The 16,709-nt window shown below is 40.8% G+C and overlaps 2 protein-coding genes and 1 long non-coding RNA gene across 4 annotated transcripts in view; 1 reads left to right on the top strand and 2 right to left on the bottom strand.

The window, feature by feature from the left end:
- Positions 1–8,593, top strand: part of tpra (translocated promoter region a, nuclear basket protein) — a 23,609-nt gene extending 15,016 nt beyond the window's left edge. The window contains exons 34-55 of one of the 2 annotated variants that reach the window (XM_072364182.1): positions 154–237; positions 384–596; positions 739–777; positions 1,104–1,289; positions 1,395–1,506; positions 1,620–1,813; positions 2,441–2,511; positions 2,728–2,927; positions 3,096–3,290; positions 3,422–3,534; positions 4,255–4,329; positions 4,976–5,204; positions 5,306–5,509; positions 5,589–5,782; positions 6,022–6,096; positions 6,231–6,322; positions 6,615–6,727; positions 6,825–6,923; positions 7,029–7,170; positions 7,596–7,693; positions 7,942–8,040; positions 8,276–8,593. In XM_072364182.1, coding sequence (XP_072220283.1) covers positions 154–237; positions 384–596; positions 739–777; positions 1,104–1,289; positions 1,395–1,506; positions 1,620–1,813; positions 2,441–2,511; positions 2,728–2,927; positions 3,096–3,290; positions 3,422–3,534; positions 4,255–4,329; positions 4,976–5,204; positions 5,306–5,509; positions 5,589–5,782; positions 6,022–6,096; positions 6,231–6,322; positions 6,615–6,727; positions 6,825–6,923; positions 7,029–7,170; positions 7,596–7,693; positions 7,942–8,040; positions 8,276–8,331 — 2,883 coding nt within the window. In that variant the 3' untranslated portion in view covers positions 8,332–8,593. Of the gene's footprint in view, positions 1–153; positions 238–383; positions 597–738; positions 778–1,103; positions 1,290–1,394; positions 1,507–1,619; positions 1,814–2,440; positions 2,512–2,727; positions 2,928–3,071; positions 3,291–3,421; positions 3,535–4,254; positions 4,330–4,975; positions 5,510–5,588; positions 5,783–6,021; positions 6,097–6,230; positions 6,323–6,614; positions 6,728–6,824; positions 6,924–7,028; positions 7,171–7,595; positions 7,694–7,941; positions 8,041–8,275 lie in introns of those variants that run through there. The other variant, XM_072364181.1, reaches the window with a different exon arrangement.
- Positions 8,484–16,666, bottom strand: prg4a (proteoglycan 4a). Its single transcript, XM_072362978.1, has 11 exons — positions 16,611–16,666; positions 16,139–16,212; positions 15,498–15,614; positions 14,674–14,787; positions 12,864–12,965; positions 12,691–12,777; positions 12,307–12,446; positions 11,048–11,210; positions 10,679–10,777; positions 10,024–10,152; positions 8,484–9,440 (listed from the first exon to the last, which is right to left on the bottom strand). Exons 1-11 carry the CDS (start codon positions 16,664–16,666, stop codon positions 9,250–9,252), a joined length of 1,272 nt encoding a protein of 423 aa, XP_072219079.1. The 3' UTR covers positions 8,484–9,249.
- On the bottom strand, positions 13,146–14,480 carry LOC140269159 (uncharacterized). Its single transcript, XR_011907583.1, has 3 exons — positions 14,420–14,480; positions 13,904–13,966; positions 13,146–13,358 (listed from the first exon to the last, which is right to left on the bottom strand). It is a non-coding gene; the product is annotated as an uncharacterized lncRNA (long non-coding RNA).
- Positions 16,667–16,709: the final 43 nt, after the last annotated feature.

Below are 16,709 nucleotides of genomic sequence, written 5' to 3'. Positions count from 1 at the left end.
GTATCTGCCTCTCGTCCAATGACAGCTAGGTTAGGCTCTAGCCCCCCCGCTAGAAGATGCAACCGCATCCATTGGAAATGAGGAGTTGGTGAGAAAATGTCATTCATCAACCCACACGTTACTGTCTTCAATTTCTTATGTTTGTCTTTGTAGGTCCAGTCACAGCTGTCTCAGAATCAGAACCAGCTGACCCAGAGTCAGAAGGACCTTCAACAAGCAAAGAACCACAGCCAGCAGGTAAGATTTCAGTTATTTTTCAGTCGTTTGTTGTTGATGTTCCCATTTATGTGCTCCGGTTGACATTGTTTTCTGTAATGCTAATATTAATGGACATTGAACTAAATCAAGTTAACCAACCTAACCTTTGCCTCTCCAATGTAAAGGTACAGAACCAGTTCAAATCAGCACAATCTCAAGCTCAGGCCCGTCAGAACCAGATTCAGCAGATCCAGAAGGAGCTCCAGCAGGCTAAAGAAGCCCTGCAGCAGAATCTTGCTAAACAGAAAGAGCTTCAACAGACCAATCAAGACAGCCAGCAGAGCCACAACCAGGAAGTGAACAATCTCAAGACTGCTCTGAGCCAAGCAGAGAGCAAGGTAAGGAGCACTCTTTACCATATTTTTTTTACATTCATTTTGGGGCTGGGGGGTATTCTTTATGCATCTATCGTTTGTACATATTTCCAGTGAACTAACAAGTAAAATATTAATATTCGAATACATGCTTATTTCCCAACAGGTGGCTGAGCTTGAAGGCCAGCTGGACAGTCAGCAGAAGGTTGGTAAAAGGCTGTATTCATAAATCAGTACTTAGCTATTCATAGTTTCTTAATTGGTTGGATTTTACTATGACGTATGTGTGGACAAGCTCTTTTGCTGTGGGGTTAAGCTTACTTAATGCAGCACAAGTTTGAAATTATATTATAACATTTTGTTTAGTGAAAATTTAATCAAATCATACTTTGGTTTTGCATTGCCTTTAGCTTCTATTCTATCTGTTGTTATGTCTGTTGTTAAATCATCATCATCTTTCCTTTATGCTCATATTGCATGTCTTGTGCTTTTTCAGTCTTTGTGAATGCCATTTTTTTACTCTATTGTTAGATGTTTGCTGAGCGTGAAGCAGACATCAAGCGTCTGCAGGAGCAGCTAACTGAAGCTAAGCAGGCTCCTCAAGCTAGCCAGGCCAACCAGAGCCAGAGTTCCCAGTCTACCCAGGCCAGCGATGCTAATACAGCCATTAATGCTAACCAGGCACTGCAAGATGAGCTGGCGAAACTCAAACAAGAGGTACCGTGAGCTGATCAAACTGTGTCGTGTGGATTTTCACTTTTTTACTAATAACTGCGTTGTTGATTATTTATTCAAATACTTGTCAATTCTGTTTTACTGCAGCTGTCTGAGAACAAGAGCAGAGAGGAGCAGCTCAAACAGCAGATGACTGAGAAAGAGGAAAAAACTAAGAAGATCATGGTTGCAGCCAAAGCTAAAATCACCCAAGTTAACAGTAAGTTTGCACAAATATTCAGGAGGGCAGACATGCTGGCAAAGTTAAGAAGTAGTTTTTTTTTTTTCTATTAGTTTGAGATCTCATTTTAAATTTGTTAACGTCACATGTAGAAGCTAAAGAGCAGCTCAGTAAGGAGATTGAAGAACTGAAACAGACTAAGGAGGAGCTGGAGGTGAGAATGAACGCCCTCAAGTCTCAGTATGAAGGACGACTTCTGCGGCTGGACAGAGAGTTGAGAGAACTGAGAGAGACACAAGCACACTCTGACCCCAGAGAGGAACCTCAGGACCAGAGTGGGTCTAAGGTACACAGTGAACACAGAAAATCAGGAAGATGCATTTTGACATGAGGTCATAATGATTAAAACGTGTCAGATTTCTATAATCATTTTTAAACCTTTATTACAACAACAAAAACAGCATTTTACAAGAAAAATGGAAACATGCCTTTGAACAACTGTGTTCTTGAAAGGTTAACAGTCCTGTGTGCACTCGTTCGTTAAATAGTTGCTTTATGTCATCATTTATACAGTGATTCTAATTAGCTGCACTTTATCACCTTTAACTTTTATTGACCTTCCAATTTCCAAGACAAAAGTATGTCTTGCTTTCAGTTAAAATGTTTTTTTTTTGTTTCTCCTCTTTTTCTTTTTTTTCATTTTTCAGGACATTTCAACTAAATCTAATTTTAACATAATGCTGTTTTGAAATAATCTATTTTATTTTTTTTCTTTTGCACCATAAGTCAAATGCGTTTACAGGTTAAGGTTTACCATATGTTCTCAGTCATGCACCTTAGGAATTGAACACATTAAGATATTGCAACTTTTTTTTTTTTCTTGAAATGCTGTGATCTGATTTCTTTAATCATGTGCTTGTAACTCTCTGTGCTTCAGTCCTCGTGATTAACTTCTTTCATCTTATTACAATAGGTGGGTGATCAGGCCAGATCTTCAGACCAGAGGCAAATTTCTTTGAAGAGTCCTGCTCAAGACAGGGGAAGGTAATCCAAAAAGACATTGCATGCACAAACACCAGAGAGCTTTCTGAATGAATGTAAACTGGACTATTCAGTCAAATCTGGCTGCAGCTGCACAAATAAGTATGTTTTCTGAAAAATGCGAGAAATGATCTAAAAGTCATGACAACTTAAAATAGTTTGCTGAAATTCTGAGCAAAAAAGAAATCTCTTGATGACTTTGCACCGTTTCTTCATCAGCTCAAGCCTCTCTGATCCTCCTACTGCCAACATTCGGCCTACCCCAAGTACTCCGTCTCCTAGTAACAAACCAAGCCCCTCCACTGGTAGTAAAGCCCCACCTCGTGCCAGTATCCGGCCTATGGTTACCCCGGCAACTGTCCCCGTCCCGACACCTACAGCAACCGTAATGCCGACTACACAGACTGAAAGTCAAGAGGGTAAGATAAAGAAAATATTGAAAATAAAAGTAGATCTTGGTATTGGGATATATCGAAACCATTAAAATGATGCTTAGAAATAACCTCTTATCAATGCTCACTCACTAATGATTGAATGGTGAAACCCCACGTGGGATGTTTCAGAGGGAAATGTGTTTATCTCTGAAGCTCAGACGAGTGCAGGAGCCTCTGTACACTCTACCAGCTCTGCTCTGGTAAACACGTCCACCTCCATAACTCAGCCAACCAGCACGCAGGCCACGGCTTTCGTCCAGCCCACTCAGCAACAGGCAGCCAGTCAGGATGCAGGCTCCAGCGTGGAGGCAGAGCGGCCGTCCACATCCTCCTCTCTGATGGGACCAGGTGAGGAGGACAGTCAACCCTGAAACTCCACACATACTCATAAAACAAGTTTACAGGACACAAAAATAAGTGTTTTCACTGTTGTTGCCAACTTGATGTCCTGACGCGTGTGTTTGGTGTAACTGAGGCAGGTTCAAAGCGAATCAGAGAGGACGAGGAAGAAGAGGATGAAAACAGACCTGAGAGTTCTCACACACCTCCAACCACTAAAAAACTTCGACTAAAACCATCAATGGCACTGCAGGTAAACTTTCAAAATACTCTGTGCAATAGTGCAATAATAATAATGCAATAGTTGTGATATGATTTACAATATATGAACAGATACGTCAAATATGGTGTGAAACGGATGTGTTATCAAGGGCTGCATCCTCACCTGTGTTTGTTAGCTGTTGAACATACACAAAAGTACAACTTAGTCGAGGTGCAATGCAGTCCTGATTGATACATTTACGACTGTCCTGTTATTTCAAGCCGCAGCTTCTTTCTTGGCTTTGCTTTCACTTTTAAGAGCTATGTCCTTCTGGGTGGATGAAATCATGGGATCTCACCTAGAAGCCTTCCACATAACATCCTGGTTAGATGCCTGAATCGTCTCAGCTGGCTCAGCTGCTGTGGTGTCAGTGTCTGAGCCAGAATACAAATTTCTGTCATCTTGTTTTTCTCAGTCATTCCCTGGAGTTAAAATCCACACATGAGGACTGAAACAAGGGATAACTTATAAACTTAAAAGCTCTAAATTCTCCTTGCTGTAACAGACCAGTACAGCATGTACGCCCCCATCGACAAGACCTCTGCTCTTGCATGGAGCAATACATAGTATGGATAGTCTTAATACAGAAGTAATAAAAGCCAGTTCACCAACCTCCAGATATGTGGCTCTTCCTCATGCTTAGTTCCGACACCAACAAAGTCTGTTCGTTCTTCATGAGTCATAACAGCTGTGTAATTTTGTGTATTACAGATGGAAGGAGATGAGGAAATGGATGGAGAGCTGAGGGATGAAGGAGAACAACAGAATTCACCAGATGACAGTCGGGTCAGTTATCAACTAAACAAACCTGGCAAATGATGAAGAGGATAAACTCTGTCCTCTGAGGGCTACAGCACTTGAATGAATGAATATGATATGAAAGAATGGTGCACCTCACCCCCCTCGGTGGAACTGCTACTAATGATGTATTCCATGTGTATTCCTGTTCTTTTTTTTTTTTCTTTTTTTTCTCCTTTCTTGTTGTCTTTACTGAGTTGAGCTCTATAGCACTTAGTCAGTACGATCACGCCAGAAAGATATTTAAAGTCTTCTGAACTATAAGCAGCTCTGGATAAAAAAAACAAAACATCTGTTGATCAGTGTAAGGAGTTTTCATTCAAACGCAAACATTTATAGATGCATTTCAGGGGAAGTTATTTTAAGGAAATATGGGGGTGGTTTCAAATGTAAATATTATTTATGGAGCAGCGAGTGTCTGCTGAGGACCAACTACTGGTGATTGATAACCCGAGTGGGCTTTTGGAGGGTAGCCTGAAAGTGACAGAAGGAAAGCACTGACTCAGTTGAAATGTTACCATGTTGTTTTTTTAAAAATGAAAAAATATCTGTAAATCATTTACGTAAAACTAGAGCCTTTGAATTAAAGATGCGTTATGTTACCTCTTTGAATGTCTTCTTTGTTGCTCTGTAGGAGCTCCCAGAGGAGACTTTCCCCGTCTTGGCAGAAGACCTCGAGGATGACGGAGTTTCCCAGTCTGTCCCCTCTGATCTGGGTTCCCAGGACCTTGCAATAATTCGGGAAGTGATTGTGATTGACATAGACAGCGAAAGCCATGGGAGCAGAGAGGTAGATCAGAAACAGGAAGATGAAGAAGAAGAAGAAGAGGAGGAGGAGGAGGAGGAGGATGTAGAAGGAGAAGAAAGGGTCTGTCTTCTTTATCATTTCATGAAAATGTTGTTGTTATAGTGATATTAATGTCGATTTTCAGGAATTAACTTCCAAGCCTTCTCTGTCTGACTTGGTTCAAGGAGGAAGGAGAGGAAGATGAAGATGACGATGATGCTGCTGACAGTGGGATGAGGGGAGGAGAGGAGAGCAATGAGGAGAGCCGGGAAGCTGAAGAGGAGGGAGAGGAAGAAGGGTCGTCAGAAGGTCCAAACAGTGAGGAAAACGGGTGCGGAACATCTTCAGGTTCCCAGCATGCCTCTGAGGCGACACACAGCGGTGAGCACCAACTCAGGTCTGTGGACTGATTTCATGCATCCTGCTTTTAATCGACTGATATGAGCGGTGTCTCTTTCAGAAGAAGGCAGCAATGACGTCACAGAGTCTGAAGCCCCCAGAGACCCCATACACCAACCCCCAACCTCCTCCTCTGCACTTTCCTCATCCTCACTCACACCCCGCCTGCCCCACACACGAAGGCCACCCCACCCTCTGCCACCCCGGCTCTACATCCAACCTCCAGCAGCTGAACTTGGACCCCCACACACACAGGTAATTTAATTTGAACACACAGTCCCTCCAGTGTCGCAAGATGTTGAATTTTTTTGCAGAGTTGGGACTTTCACAGCTTATCTGCCTAAAGTAAAAAGAACATCACTTACTGCCACTCTTGCTGCATTTTTAATTCAGTATAAGCTCAAAAGAAAAAATCCACCTGGGCAACAAAGAGTGATATGTTTTTCAGTGACCTGCTCAGAGTAATCTGAGCGTGTTCATGTGTGCTTGTGTAGCAGAGACAGTCCTCTCAGCTGCGCAGACCATCATCAGGACGCGGGCCTCAACTGACTCCTGGAATAGGCACTATGGTAAGACGTGTTCATGTGTCTTGGATTATATGTTGTATTTTTTCATTATTTGTCCAAACTGGGTCATAAATGCTGTCGTGTGTGCGCCGAACTCGATGTAAACTATTGCCTGACATTGTGTGCTTGTGTTTCAGCAGCCTTTCTTTGATGATGACGACAGAATGGTTCCCAGTACTCCCACTCTGGTTGTCCCACACCGCACTGATGGCTTCGCAGAAGCTATACAGTATGATTCACACGGATTAAACATGCACTAGATTCTTTAGAATAGGATTTTTTTAGTTAGTTTTAATTGAGAGATTGATTTCTGTCTAAATGTTTCTATACACTTTGACACCATTTATCTACTTATATTGTAAACAGCATGTGGTATATTTTAAAATGCATTTTTTGACACAGATTGTAGTGTTTCTGGGTGTATTCATATATTTTGAAATGCTGTCTGCTCTGCGTTTGGTGTGTGTTAATGTATGCAGCTGTAAGTATGACTCTATCGTGTCTGTCTTTAATGTCTTCAGTTCTCCTCAGGTAGCAGGTCTCTCCACCAGGTTCAGGTTTGGACCTCCAGAGGACCTGCTGCCTCAGACATCAGCCTCCCACTCTGACCTGGGACAGCTGGCCTCTCAAGGAGGTATAACACACACATGGGATGACATCTCACACCATTTTGTTTTGGTGGGTCCAGAGTCAGATTTGAACACTTTTGTGTTCTAATATTGCATGTGTAGGTCTGGGTATGTACGAGTCCCCTCTTTTCCTGGCTGCTCATGATGAAGATGGAGGAGGAAGGAGTGTCCCCACAACACCTTTACAGGTGGCTGCACCAGGTGAATAAACTCCTAAATATGTTGGACACGTGTAGCGGCCTGCAACATGCTAACAGTTGAGGTTGTGAATGCTGGATGATTGTTTGCTTACTCCATCTCCTTCAGTGACAGTCTTCACAGAGTCGCTGCCTTCAGACAGCGGTGACAACATGGCTTCCCAGTCAGTTCCCATGGTAACTGCCTCCACTGGGATGGCAGCTGCTGCAGACGATGGAGATGAGGTCTTCATGGAACAGGAAGGAGATGGGTGAGCAGCTCTGACAGATCTTTTTTTTGTTGTTGTTGGTTTTTCATGATGGCTTTAGTTTTTCATTTTTAGGTAGAATTTGCATTCAAAGTAAAATAGTCATTCCTTTCAGAGCAATCAAAAGAAGTGCATCCTTAGAAAACAGTGTATTTCTAAAGTTATGTCTAAAACTGTTTAGAATTGGAATCTACAAGCTCTTAGTGACATATAATCGTCGGCTTGTTTCCCTTATTGCGATGCGTTTCCTGTTCGCTTCTTACCCGAACACAGCCGAGCATCAGCAACACTGAAAATGTGAAGGAGAAAAAGAGCGTGAAACATGCTTTACTCAGGCTTTTTGGTTTCTAGGAAGATGAAAAGTTAACATATGGACCCAACGGTAGAACTGCAAGACTTCTCTAACTCGGATGTGTTTTTTTTCCCAGTCCAGGCATTGAATCTTCTTTGGAGAGCCAGACAGACATGGAGGCGACAGGACAGCAAAGTGATGATGCATCACTGCCATCCACCAGCCAAGACCCTGGTGATTTACCCTCTTTACCCACTAATAGAGACAAATAAAACTGTTCATCACTTGTGTTGATATTTAATCAAACCAAAACAAAGTATCAGACCAACCATAAGTGATACTGCTAAAGAAAGGGGACTCTGATCAGAATCTGTCCCCATTAATCTTTATGGGAACAACTTGCTAAAAGTGTGTGTCTTTGGTCATGTGCACTCCTCTCTGAAAGCTTCTTTTTTGTGTTTTTAAAAAAAATCTATACATAGACACGAGCAGCGTTACTCAGCGCCGCGCCGTTACAAGTCAGGCGCTGATAAGCAGCTTGTCGAGCAGAGGAACCAGAGGGAGATTAATCAGCCGCAGAGGTAAGGAACCAGAACAAAAAACAGGACAGCTTTTTGCCTTCTTGATCACTTTTGAATAATCGTGCTCTGAGATAACAGATTCCAGTCACTCAGAAGGTGATGATAAAGCAGTTTATTTAAGTGCAGCAAGCAGCATATGACATGGACATGAAAAGTGACAGTGTGGAGTAAAACTGATGAGCTCATGCTTTAATTCTTTACTAACTCTCTCCTCTTGTTTGTTGACTGATTGTAGGTCCTTTCTCTCGAGGAGGAAGAGGAGGAGGATTCGGGAGAGGAGGTGTTGCCTAATGATATCGTCAGTAGTGGATCGATTATTGTATCCAATAACATAAAAAAGAAATGCTTAGATCACAAACTCAGCGGTTCAATAAATCTTAAAGTCCAACTATAATCAATGCTCACACTGTTACCACAGAGATACGACCACTTTGTGTGCGAGTTCTTCTCACACTGTTTGTGAAATCCAGTGAGTTTTAGGTTTTTTTCTCTTGTTCATGAGATGAGTCCTGGTTTTGTAGTTTTGTTCTTTTTTTGGGGGTGGAGTTGGTAATACAAGTCTTTTAATAAAGTGTAATAACAAGTAGCAGCGCTGTCACGTGGAGTTATTTATATTAAGAACAATGTGGATCTTTAAAATGACAAGGTTATGACTTCTAGAAACAAAAGTGGTTCCATATTTGTTGTGATGGAACGTGGGACAATGAGTCTGTCGGTGGGTCAACAGGCACAAATATTTAAATATTTAAAATGGTCTCTGTTTGATCTTTATAAAGTGGCTGTTTTGTCCCCCAGATGTTGATGGAGTTCAAATATGGAAAAATCAACCCGTAGTGAAAACAAGTGAACTACAGCTCCAGGTGCCTCTTTCCACTAACATGGTGACTAAGACTGGATAAACATTACTGGTCATAAGTTTTATAAACCTCCTGTTTGCAGAGAAGTCTTTGTGCTTCACAGTCACGTTAAATAAACCCTGCCTGCACTCGGGTAGAACTTTTTTCTTAACGGCTGAAAAATTTGGGGTTGTGTAGAAAGGTGGAGGATTAAGGCATTTAGGTGGATTAACTTGAATATCAATGGAGGAAAAACGGTTAATTGCTTTTTTTCCCCCGTTCAGCTAAAGCATTTACAAAGTAGATTTTCATGTGCGTGTTGAAGCAGAAAACACCAGAAGAGGAAGGCATCCATCTCTTCTTCAGGATGTTTCTAGGGACAGCCAAGCAAAAATCTAATGGAGTTGACTGGGTGGGGAGGACTACGGTTCTGACCAGCCATGTTGGCAGGGTTGGTCGCCATGACGGCAGGGCTGATGATGGGTAGGGGCGCGAGGTCTCCAGAGGGGTTGGGTTTGACCAGCGCTGGGAAGTCGCCTGAAATTTGGACTTTGAAGAAGAGAGCTGCAGAGATGACAGACAGTTTGAGGTTTTAGTTTTTTTTTTTTCACACATTAATGAAGAAAACCGTGATATAGATTTCAATATGCCTGAAAGAACTTTGATCCAACTGTGCTGAAGTCTACACAACAATAACTTAACACTTATAAGGAATGTCAGCAAATACAGTATTGAATATTTACATCTACAAATTACAGAACAACATGAGCCATCATTCTGAGTCACACTGGCATCCATCTGACAAATAGAAGACAATCTTTCCCTCTCTATAAGCTTTTTTTTTTTTTTTTTTTTATTTATTTCTTATCCCTAACAACATAAATATTTGACCTGATACTGCAACTGTCTGCAGCGTGGTGCTGAGTGGGAAGTGTATGGTGGGATTTTAAGAGCTCTTTTCTTCCAATGAAATTAGCCTTGTGTCTGTAATTAAACTATAAAAGTGGAAACTGAACTACCACCGTAGGGGTGATTGCTATAAAATAATAGCTGACATTCTGCCAATATTGATCTCATGAATCATGATTATTTATCTATTGTAGTCTATAATTTAATTTGCGTATCTCTGAGAATGAACAGTTCTTACGTCCAGAGAAGAGGAAGTGCTGGTATCCGTCGCTCCCCTGAGGACTGGGCATGGACAGGGCAGAGGTGATGGGTGTGGGGAAGCCCTTCAGAGACACTTTGATGTTGATCTCTCCACTCAGAAGAACTTCTGCATGCAAAATAACAAAATGCTTAAGACCAAATCCAGGCCTCACTTAGATATGCATTTGGTTGATTTAACCTAATGAGTTCATGTGTTAATATTTGAGGCTCATAACAGGAAAAAAGCTGAAATTACATAAAAAGCCTAAAATGCACTGGCATGACATTGGGATGTCATAAAAAGTAAGATGCTGTTACTTGAAGTTTAAAGTTTCTTATTGGTTAATAATGCAGAATAAGATAGAAGTCTTTGGCCAATACAGGAGAGACTTAATGTTGCAGCAGCACATCACGAATGGTAAATGGACTGTACTTATACAGTGTTATTCTAGTCTTGTTGTGCTTTTACACTACAAGCCACATTCACACTCACACACAGCACATCCTAGTCTACAGTGTTACAGACTACACAGTGCTTCTTATCTCTGTCACACACATTCACACACAATGGGATGTTACTTCTTCATTTCAACCATTTTCCTTTTTTAGGAATATTTGTACATTTGGTGGAAATAACTTGTCTTTCTACTAACCAGCCGGGTGGTTTAAGCTTTTCTTCAGGAAGCTCCTCGGATTCTCCCTGCAGGAAGGAGTGCTCTCTGGTGGGAAGGTGAACTTCTGCATAATGTCTCCTATTGGGGGAAAACAGAAAGAGCTACGATTAGCCATGTTCATAAACTCCAAGACAAGGGCAACTGCATGTTGCCCATCTATCAGTGGGCTTTTTGTCATTTTACTTAGTATAGCCAGAGAGTGTTGATGTACACGCCCAGTCTTTGGAGGCTTTCAGAAGCTTTTTGAATACAAAGCACTAGTTTGTAAATATGAAGTTACAAGCAGGACACTGTAGTCTTCAGCCAGCAGCGCCTTGATGTTAGTTTCCATATTTCTGTCTGTCTCACCACCATTCTTAAAGAAGTACAACGTCTCCGGTCTGCTCCTGGTGGCCGGCACTGCCAACACAGCGCTGATGCTTCCTGTCAGGCCTGGAAACTCGTAGCTCAGAGGTTTGGGGAAGCCCGGCTGCATTACCATGTTCTCATCTAGACGCCAGTACTGATCTCCCTGGAGAAGAAAAACAGCGATGAATGCTTACAACATTTCAACGTCCATTATCAAAGATGATCTGAGATGATCGTGTATTATGATTTCACTTCGTAATCTCTTTGACGAGTATTTGGCTGAAACATAGACTGAATGCTTAGCTCTACAGGAAGCATCTTTAAACCAAAACATTAAAAATTAACTCAAAATTTTTTCACTTTAGACATTACTTTAGACAGATGAAAGGACACTTCATCGACATAGCTAAAATCTCTTCTGAAAAATCTGGGGGGAAAAAAGCTTTTTATATTGAGTCTAAAAAAGATAAATCAGAATTGGAGGCTTTAAGACAAAAAAGGCTCAGCAGTCAATACTTTTACATAAAATCACACTGATGCCCGCAACATTTTTTTTTTTACCCTTTCAAATTTGACAAATTTTCTCCAACAAATGGACCAACAAGTCCAACAATAAACCAGATCCCTATTCTGTACAGGACAGCAGACCCTGATCTTGTTCTGGAAGAACTTCATCCGCTCCAGTCACATCACTGGGGCAGATAGCAGTTCCCCACCTATAATTGCTGTCAGTGTGTTTCTCACATGTAAATTGCTTTAGATAAAAGCATCTGCTAAATGAATATAATGTAATATAGTCCTTTTAACCAAGTGTCATTATCATTACATTAGTATACAGCAGCCAAAGGGATGCACCCTGAGAGTCAAAGAGTGTAAGATAAGATAAATGGATAAGAGATGCCTGTTTCTTCCATTAAGCAGCTTTAAAAAAAAAATTGCATTGGAGTAATTGGATTAAACAGGATCTTAAAAAGACACAAAGATAGAATCTCAGTGAGGGATTATGAATTACAGGGATGATGGGCCTTTTTGTGACATCATGCATTGGTTGTTAACTAATTCTGCCGCAAATATAATTTGAGTGACAAATATCTGAGTTTAGAACAGGCATATTCAGCAATTCTATCAGTAGTGTTGATGACTATCATACTGATCATCGCAGTGGTTGTAGCAGACAAAAATGTTGACAGAAAGACGGAGGTTATGGATAATTCTGTGGCTGCTGGTGTAATACGTGTGCATTGTTATGACATTTCTACCTTGATGATGTAGGTGTTTCCTTTGCAGTTGGAGCGCGTGAAAACACTATCAATAGGAGTAGAGATGCCCAGAATGTCTGTGATATTCTGTGGACGACCCACTGAGCTGCTGACAGGGTCAATTGACCAGAATAACCCACCTGCAAGATACACGCACGCTTGTATAAGACACATAGACTGTATCTCACCACCTTTTCCTTCACAGCTCACTCGAACAAAAATCAGACACAAACTGTATAGACAATGTGTCGACAATACTGCATATAAGCTAACATTTAACTCCATGTGAACATGTGCAGATGGCACGATAGTCTGTAGACCTTAACCTAAACAACTCATTTCACAGAGAAGTTGAAAACCACAGCTGAAAATCACAACATTGACCTTTAAATATGAGTATTGCTCCATTGATGAGAGCTGTCAGTCCATTGATGGGAGAGTCACTGCACAGGTCGATATCAGCAGGGAGACCTACGCAAACACACATATACCCGTTTTGATTAATAGGAACTCCAACACATCAAACACAGATGCATTGACAGGACTACATGTCAAACCTATTCCTGTTCCCTCAGATCCTCCCACCCCCGCAGAGAGTCCCAAAGCGTGCGCCACATCCTGCAGGGTGCTGGGTCTTGAACCTGCTGGGCCGTTAACACCTGAAAGTGAAAAAGCATTTCAATACTTTTTAATGTAAGTTGTTGAGTTTTGATTTAATGAAACTCACAATAAATATGTGAATAAATAAAAGAAAGGATCCAGTTGGAAATAAATAAAAAAACTGGTATCTAATTTTCAAAGCAAGCATTTCAATGATGAACCAAAGAATTTACCCTGACTTGGCCCAGATGGACTAACTCCCCCAGGAGACAGCAGCAGCTGCAAATTTAGTTTACCATCTGTAGCTCCAGATTTGGAAGGGCTCACAGGTGCACTGCTGCTTAGAGGCAAAGCACTGCGGCTGGGCAGAGAGTTGTCAGCTGCTGGGTATTGTGGAGCCCTATAAGTGGATGAAGGAATGGGCAGCATGCCAGCAGGGATGTTGCTCCCACCTGCAAGATGGAGGAAATGGAGGAAGAGTGAAAGCACTCTGTTGTTATGAGTGAATTAAGATTTAGAGAAATCACACCATCAATAGTGTTTTAAAAGAAATCTAACAAAGAAAGACAGAGGAGCTGTCTGTCAGTGGGTCAGGGAGGTCAAATGAACCTTGGTACTGTGGGCAGCGACCCCTTGCTGTGTGGGATAATACATAATAATTAGAATAATATGACAAAGTTGGTCTTTATAACTGATGATAGATATACTGATGCAGTATGTTTGCAACAGTCATTCACACTAGTTTTAAGGTTGTAAGACAGATGTCGATACCTTTGAACAGAGCCGAAGCAGTTTTCGCTTGTATTTTTTGTGCAAAGCTAAGCTAACTAACATGACTTCATACTTTAAGGAAGTATTAGTATTCATACACTATCAAAATTTACATTTAACAAGTTTAATTCACACCAGGAAATAGAATAATCTTATTTCCTAAAATGTCAAAGTATTCCTTTTGAATTTACTCGTTGTTACATGTAAATCCAGAACTACGTCCTACCTGTGTATGCTTCCTCGCTTTCACTGTTGGACTTTTTGCGGTTCTTCTCTGATTTGCGGCTTCCTGACGAAAACAAGGAAAAGTGAAAGGCAGTTGCAAGCTCAAACAAACAAGCATTAAATGAGAATTGGCATGTTTTAAGCTAAGCTGAATCGGAGCGTTAAGATTTAATTTCCTCTATTGCACTAATTAATTATCTTAAAAACATTTTTCCACTTTTCTGCACTTTGTATTTTGCTGAATGCTCTTGTCGATCTATTCAAATGACTGATTCTTCATCTTTAATAAAATGATAAGGTTAAAGATGATTTGATGAAGCCCCCAACAGTTTTTAAACTAGAGGTACAAATGTTTTCTTTTTCCCCCAGAGCACACTGCACACTGACAGTTAAGATATTGTCCATCAAATAAATAAATGCCAATAATGCGCAAAACCTAAACTAAAGTTTAATTGTAGCAGTGATCAACAGTGCAATGTAAAAGCATCATAGTGAGTTGGAAGTGGTGGCTGCTTACTTGAGGTTTTGGCCCTCAGAGACTGGGAGCTTCCATGATGTGAGGCTGTCACAGTGGCGTCTGCAGACAGAGAAACAATGTGTTAGAGAGCTATGTAGGTAACTTATATGTAACTGAATGAAGGTGAACTGGGTCTGCTATTCAAATCACAAGCATTGATACCTTTCAGAGAATGTTTGTCCTACAAGATTTTAGATGTGTCGTAAGGCAAAGTGGAACATTTTGGTGCAATCCTCATCATTGCTGGCACTTACCACAGTTCAACTGGTAGTCATGACAGCAGGTGTTGTAGTGGCTGCACATGGGATCGCACTCACACAGCTGACCTCTTCTAAAAGTCTCACCACAGCGACCCTGACAGGACTGAGCTGGGAATAACAGACCAACAGAAAACTGTCAACGCAGCAGCTTACCTGTTACTAGCAGTTTGCATCAGTCAGTGATGTTCAACAGAGAACAAAAACAAAGCCCACAGAGAGAGTTCAGACAATTATCACTTACACGTCCAGCAAACTCAGAAGAAGAATTATCTGCACTCATGAAAAGCCTTGTTAGTGTTGATTGAAGTTCAACATATCTCAACTTTTTACTGTTTTCCCAACAACTGATAGAATAAACTGCTGCGTCCTTAGCAGCTAAATGTTCCCCTGTGATGATCATCTGATTGCTAAAAACAGGGACAGAAATTGAAACTGCTGCCAAAGACACTTAAACAACCTTAAAAATAAAAAAATAAATTACAATGTAAAAGATATCCACTTTTTAAGGTTAAAAAGTCACATGACTAGAAAAGTAAATTGAAACTACATTAAAGAATCTCATAAGTTACAGGGACGTCATCCCAACTACCTCAGAAAAAAAAGCACTGAAAAATGTTCTCCATTTAAACAGCTCCAAAGATATTTACAGCAAACTTGCTAAGTAAAACATTTTAAAAGATAGATCAGTCAAAAGGTTTTTTAAAACTTTCAAACCAAAACAAGGCCAAAAAACAAAAGATACGGTGACATGTGAAAACATCAACTGTGTAACAGGACTGATAATCTAATTGTCTTTTATTTTACTGTTCTCGTCTGACCTGGGGTGCAAGTGGCCTCGAAGTCTGGGCAGCACTCTTTATGCTGACGGCAGTTGAAGTCACAGGTACACTGCTGACCTCTGTTGAAAACCTCGCCGCAACGACCCAGACAGCTGCCTGAAAGAAGAAGACATATATGAGTTAAATGATACACTCGTTGATCTTCACTCAAATCTAAGACGCCCAAAGATATCACGGGGGATCAGATAATATAATATATGAAAAACAAATGTGAAAAATGCATTATAATGATTTCATAATCAGATAATATGAAGCATATGTGACATCTCTGAGTGGCGCAGATGCATTATTGGATGCTATTAGGTATTATACTGAATGTATTTCTAGACATGATGAAGAATAATAAATAAAAAAAAAGCCTTATTTGGCAAAGGCATCAGAAGTGCAAAGTGGCATAGTATAGGAATAAACATTAAATACATACCTGGTCCAGCAGCAGCAGATGTTACAACAAGGCCAAGCAGGAGCAGCCCCAGTTTCATCATTATCATCATCTTCTTCTTTATCCGAGACTCAGTATGAACAGAATCTGATCTGATTAAAACTGACATGCAAACCGAGAGGATGAGAAGAAGAAACAGCCACAGTAACAAAAGAAAAAGAAGAGGCTCAATAGTTACCTTCTCTGTGTGTCACCTCTTCTCTTCTTCGCTCAAACTGTTGGTCCGCCGGTCTTTTATACGAGTCAAAGGCACTGAGACAGGACACTTTTAATTAGAATCACAAGCACACACGAACACTGCACCCAAAGACTAATTAAAAACTGCCAGGACGTGTTTAAACCTCCCACGCTATCAGTAAATTTTCTCCTACACACAGTAACGTCTTTCAAGTCTATCAGTGGAAAGTAACGTACGACAAATTATTGTAATCACTTTGCGATATTCATGTATGAGCATAACAGCAGCTAGTGCCTCAGAGTAGAAATTTAATTAATGTTTTAATTCATTAAAACATGAATTCCTTCAGGCCTGAGGCAAATTATCCACTAGTATTACAGTACTTAAAAGTAGTAATTCTATGTTGTTTTTTTCTACTTTTGAGGTCTGTGGTTCTGTATTATTCCACTCCTACCTGTTGCCCTTTGGTCACATTTTCCCTGCCAGCCAACTTGAGGAATGAGGTCCCAGAGCCAAAACTGATGTCATGTGGTTTTGACCAAGTTTCAGTTGTTCAGCTCAGTTCTTGGGT

This window comes from Leuresthes tenuis, unplaced genomic scaffold (assembly GCF_036924035.1).
Source record: "Leuresthes tenuis unplaced genomic scaffold, fLeuTen1.0.hap1 SCAF_14, whole genome shotgun sequence".
Classification (NCBI taxonomy): domain Eukaryota; kingdom Metazoa; phylum Chordata; class Actinopteri; order Atheriniformes; family Atherinopsidae; genus Leuresthes; species Leuresthes tenuis.
The sequence above is the reverse complement of the archived record's forward strand: the minus strand, read 5'-3'. Positions and strand labels throughout refer to the sequence as shown.

Coding starts and splice junctions, on each gene's coding strand:
- prg4a (XM_072362978.1), bottom strand. CDS start 16,666: ATGACATCAGTTTTGGCTCTGGGACCTCATTCCTCAAGTTGGCTGGCA. Junction 12,966..14,673: donor TGACTACCAGTTGAACTGTG/GTAAGTGCCAGC, acceptor TTTCACTTTCAG/GTGTTAACGGCCCAGCAGGT. Junction 9,441..10,023: donor GCACTTCCTCTTCTCTGGAC/GTAAGAACTGTT, acceptor TCATCTCTGCAG/CTCTCTTCTTCAAAGTCCAA.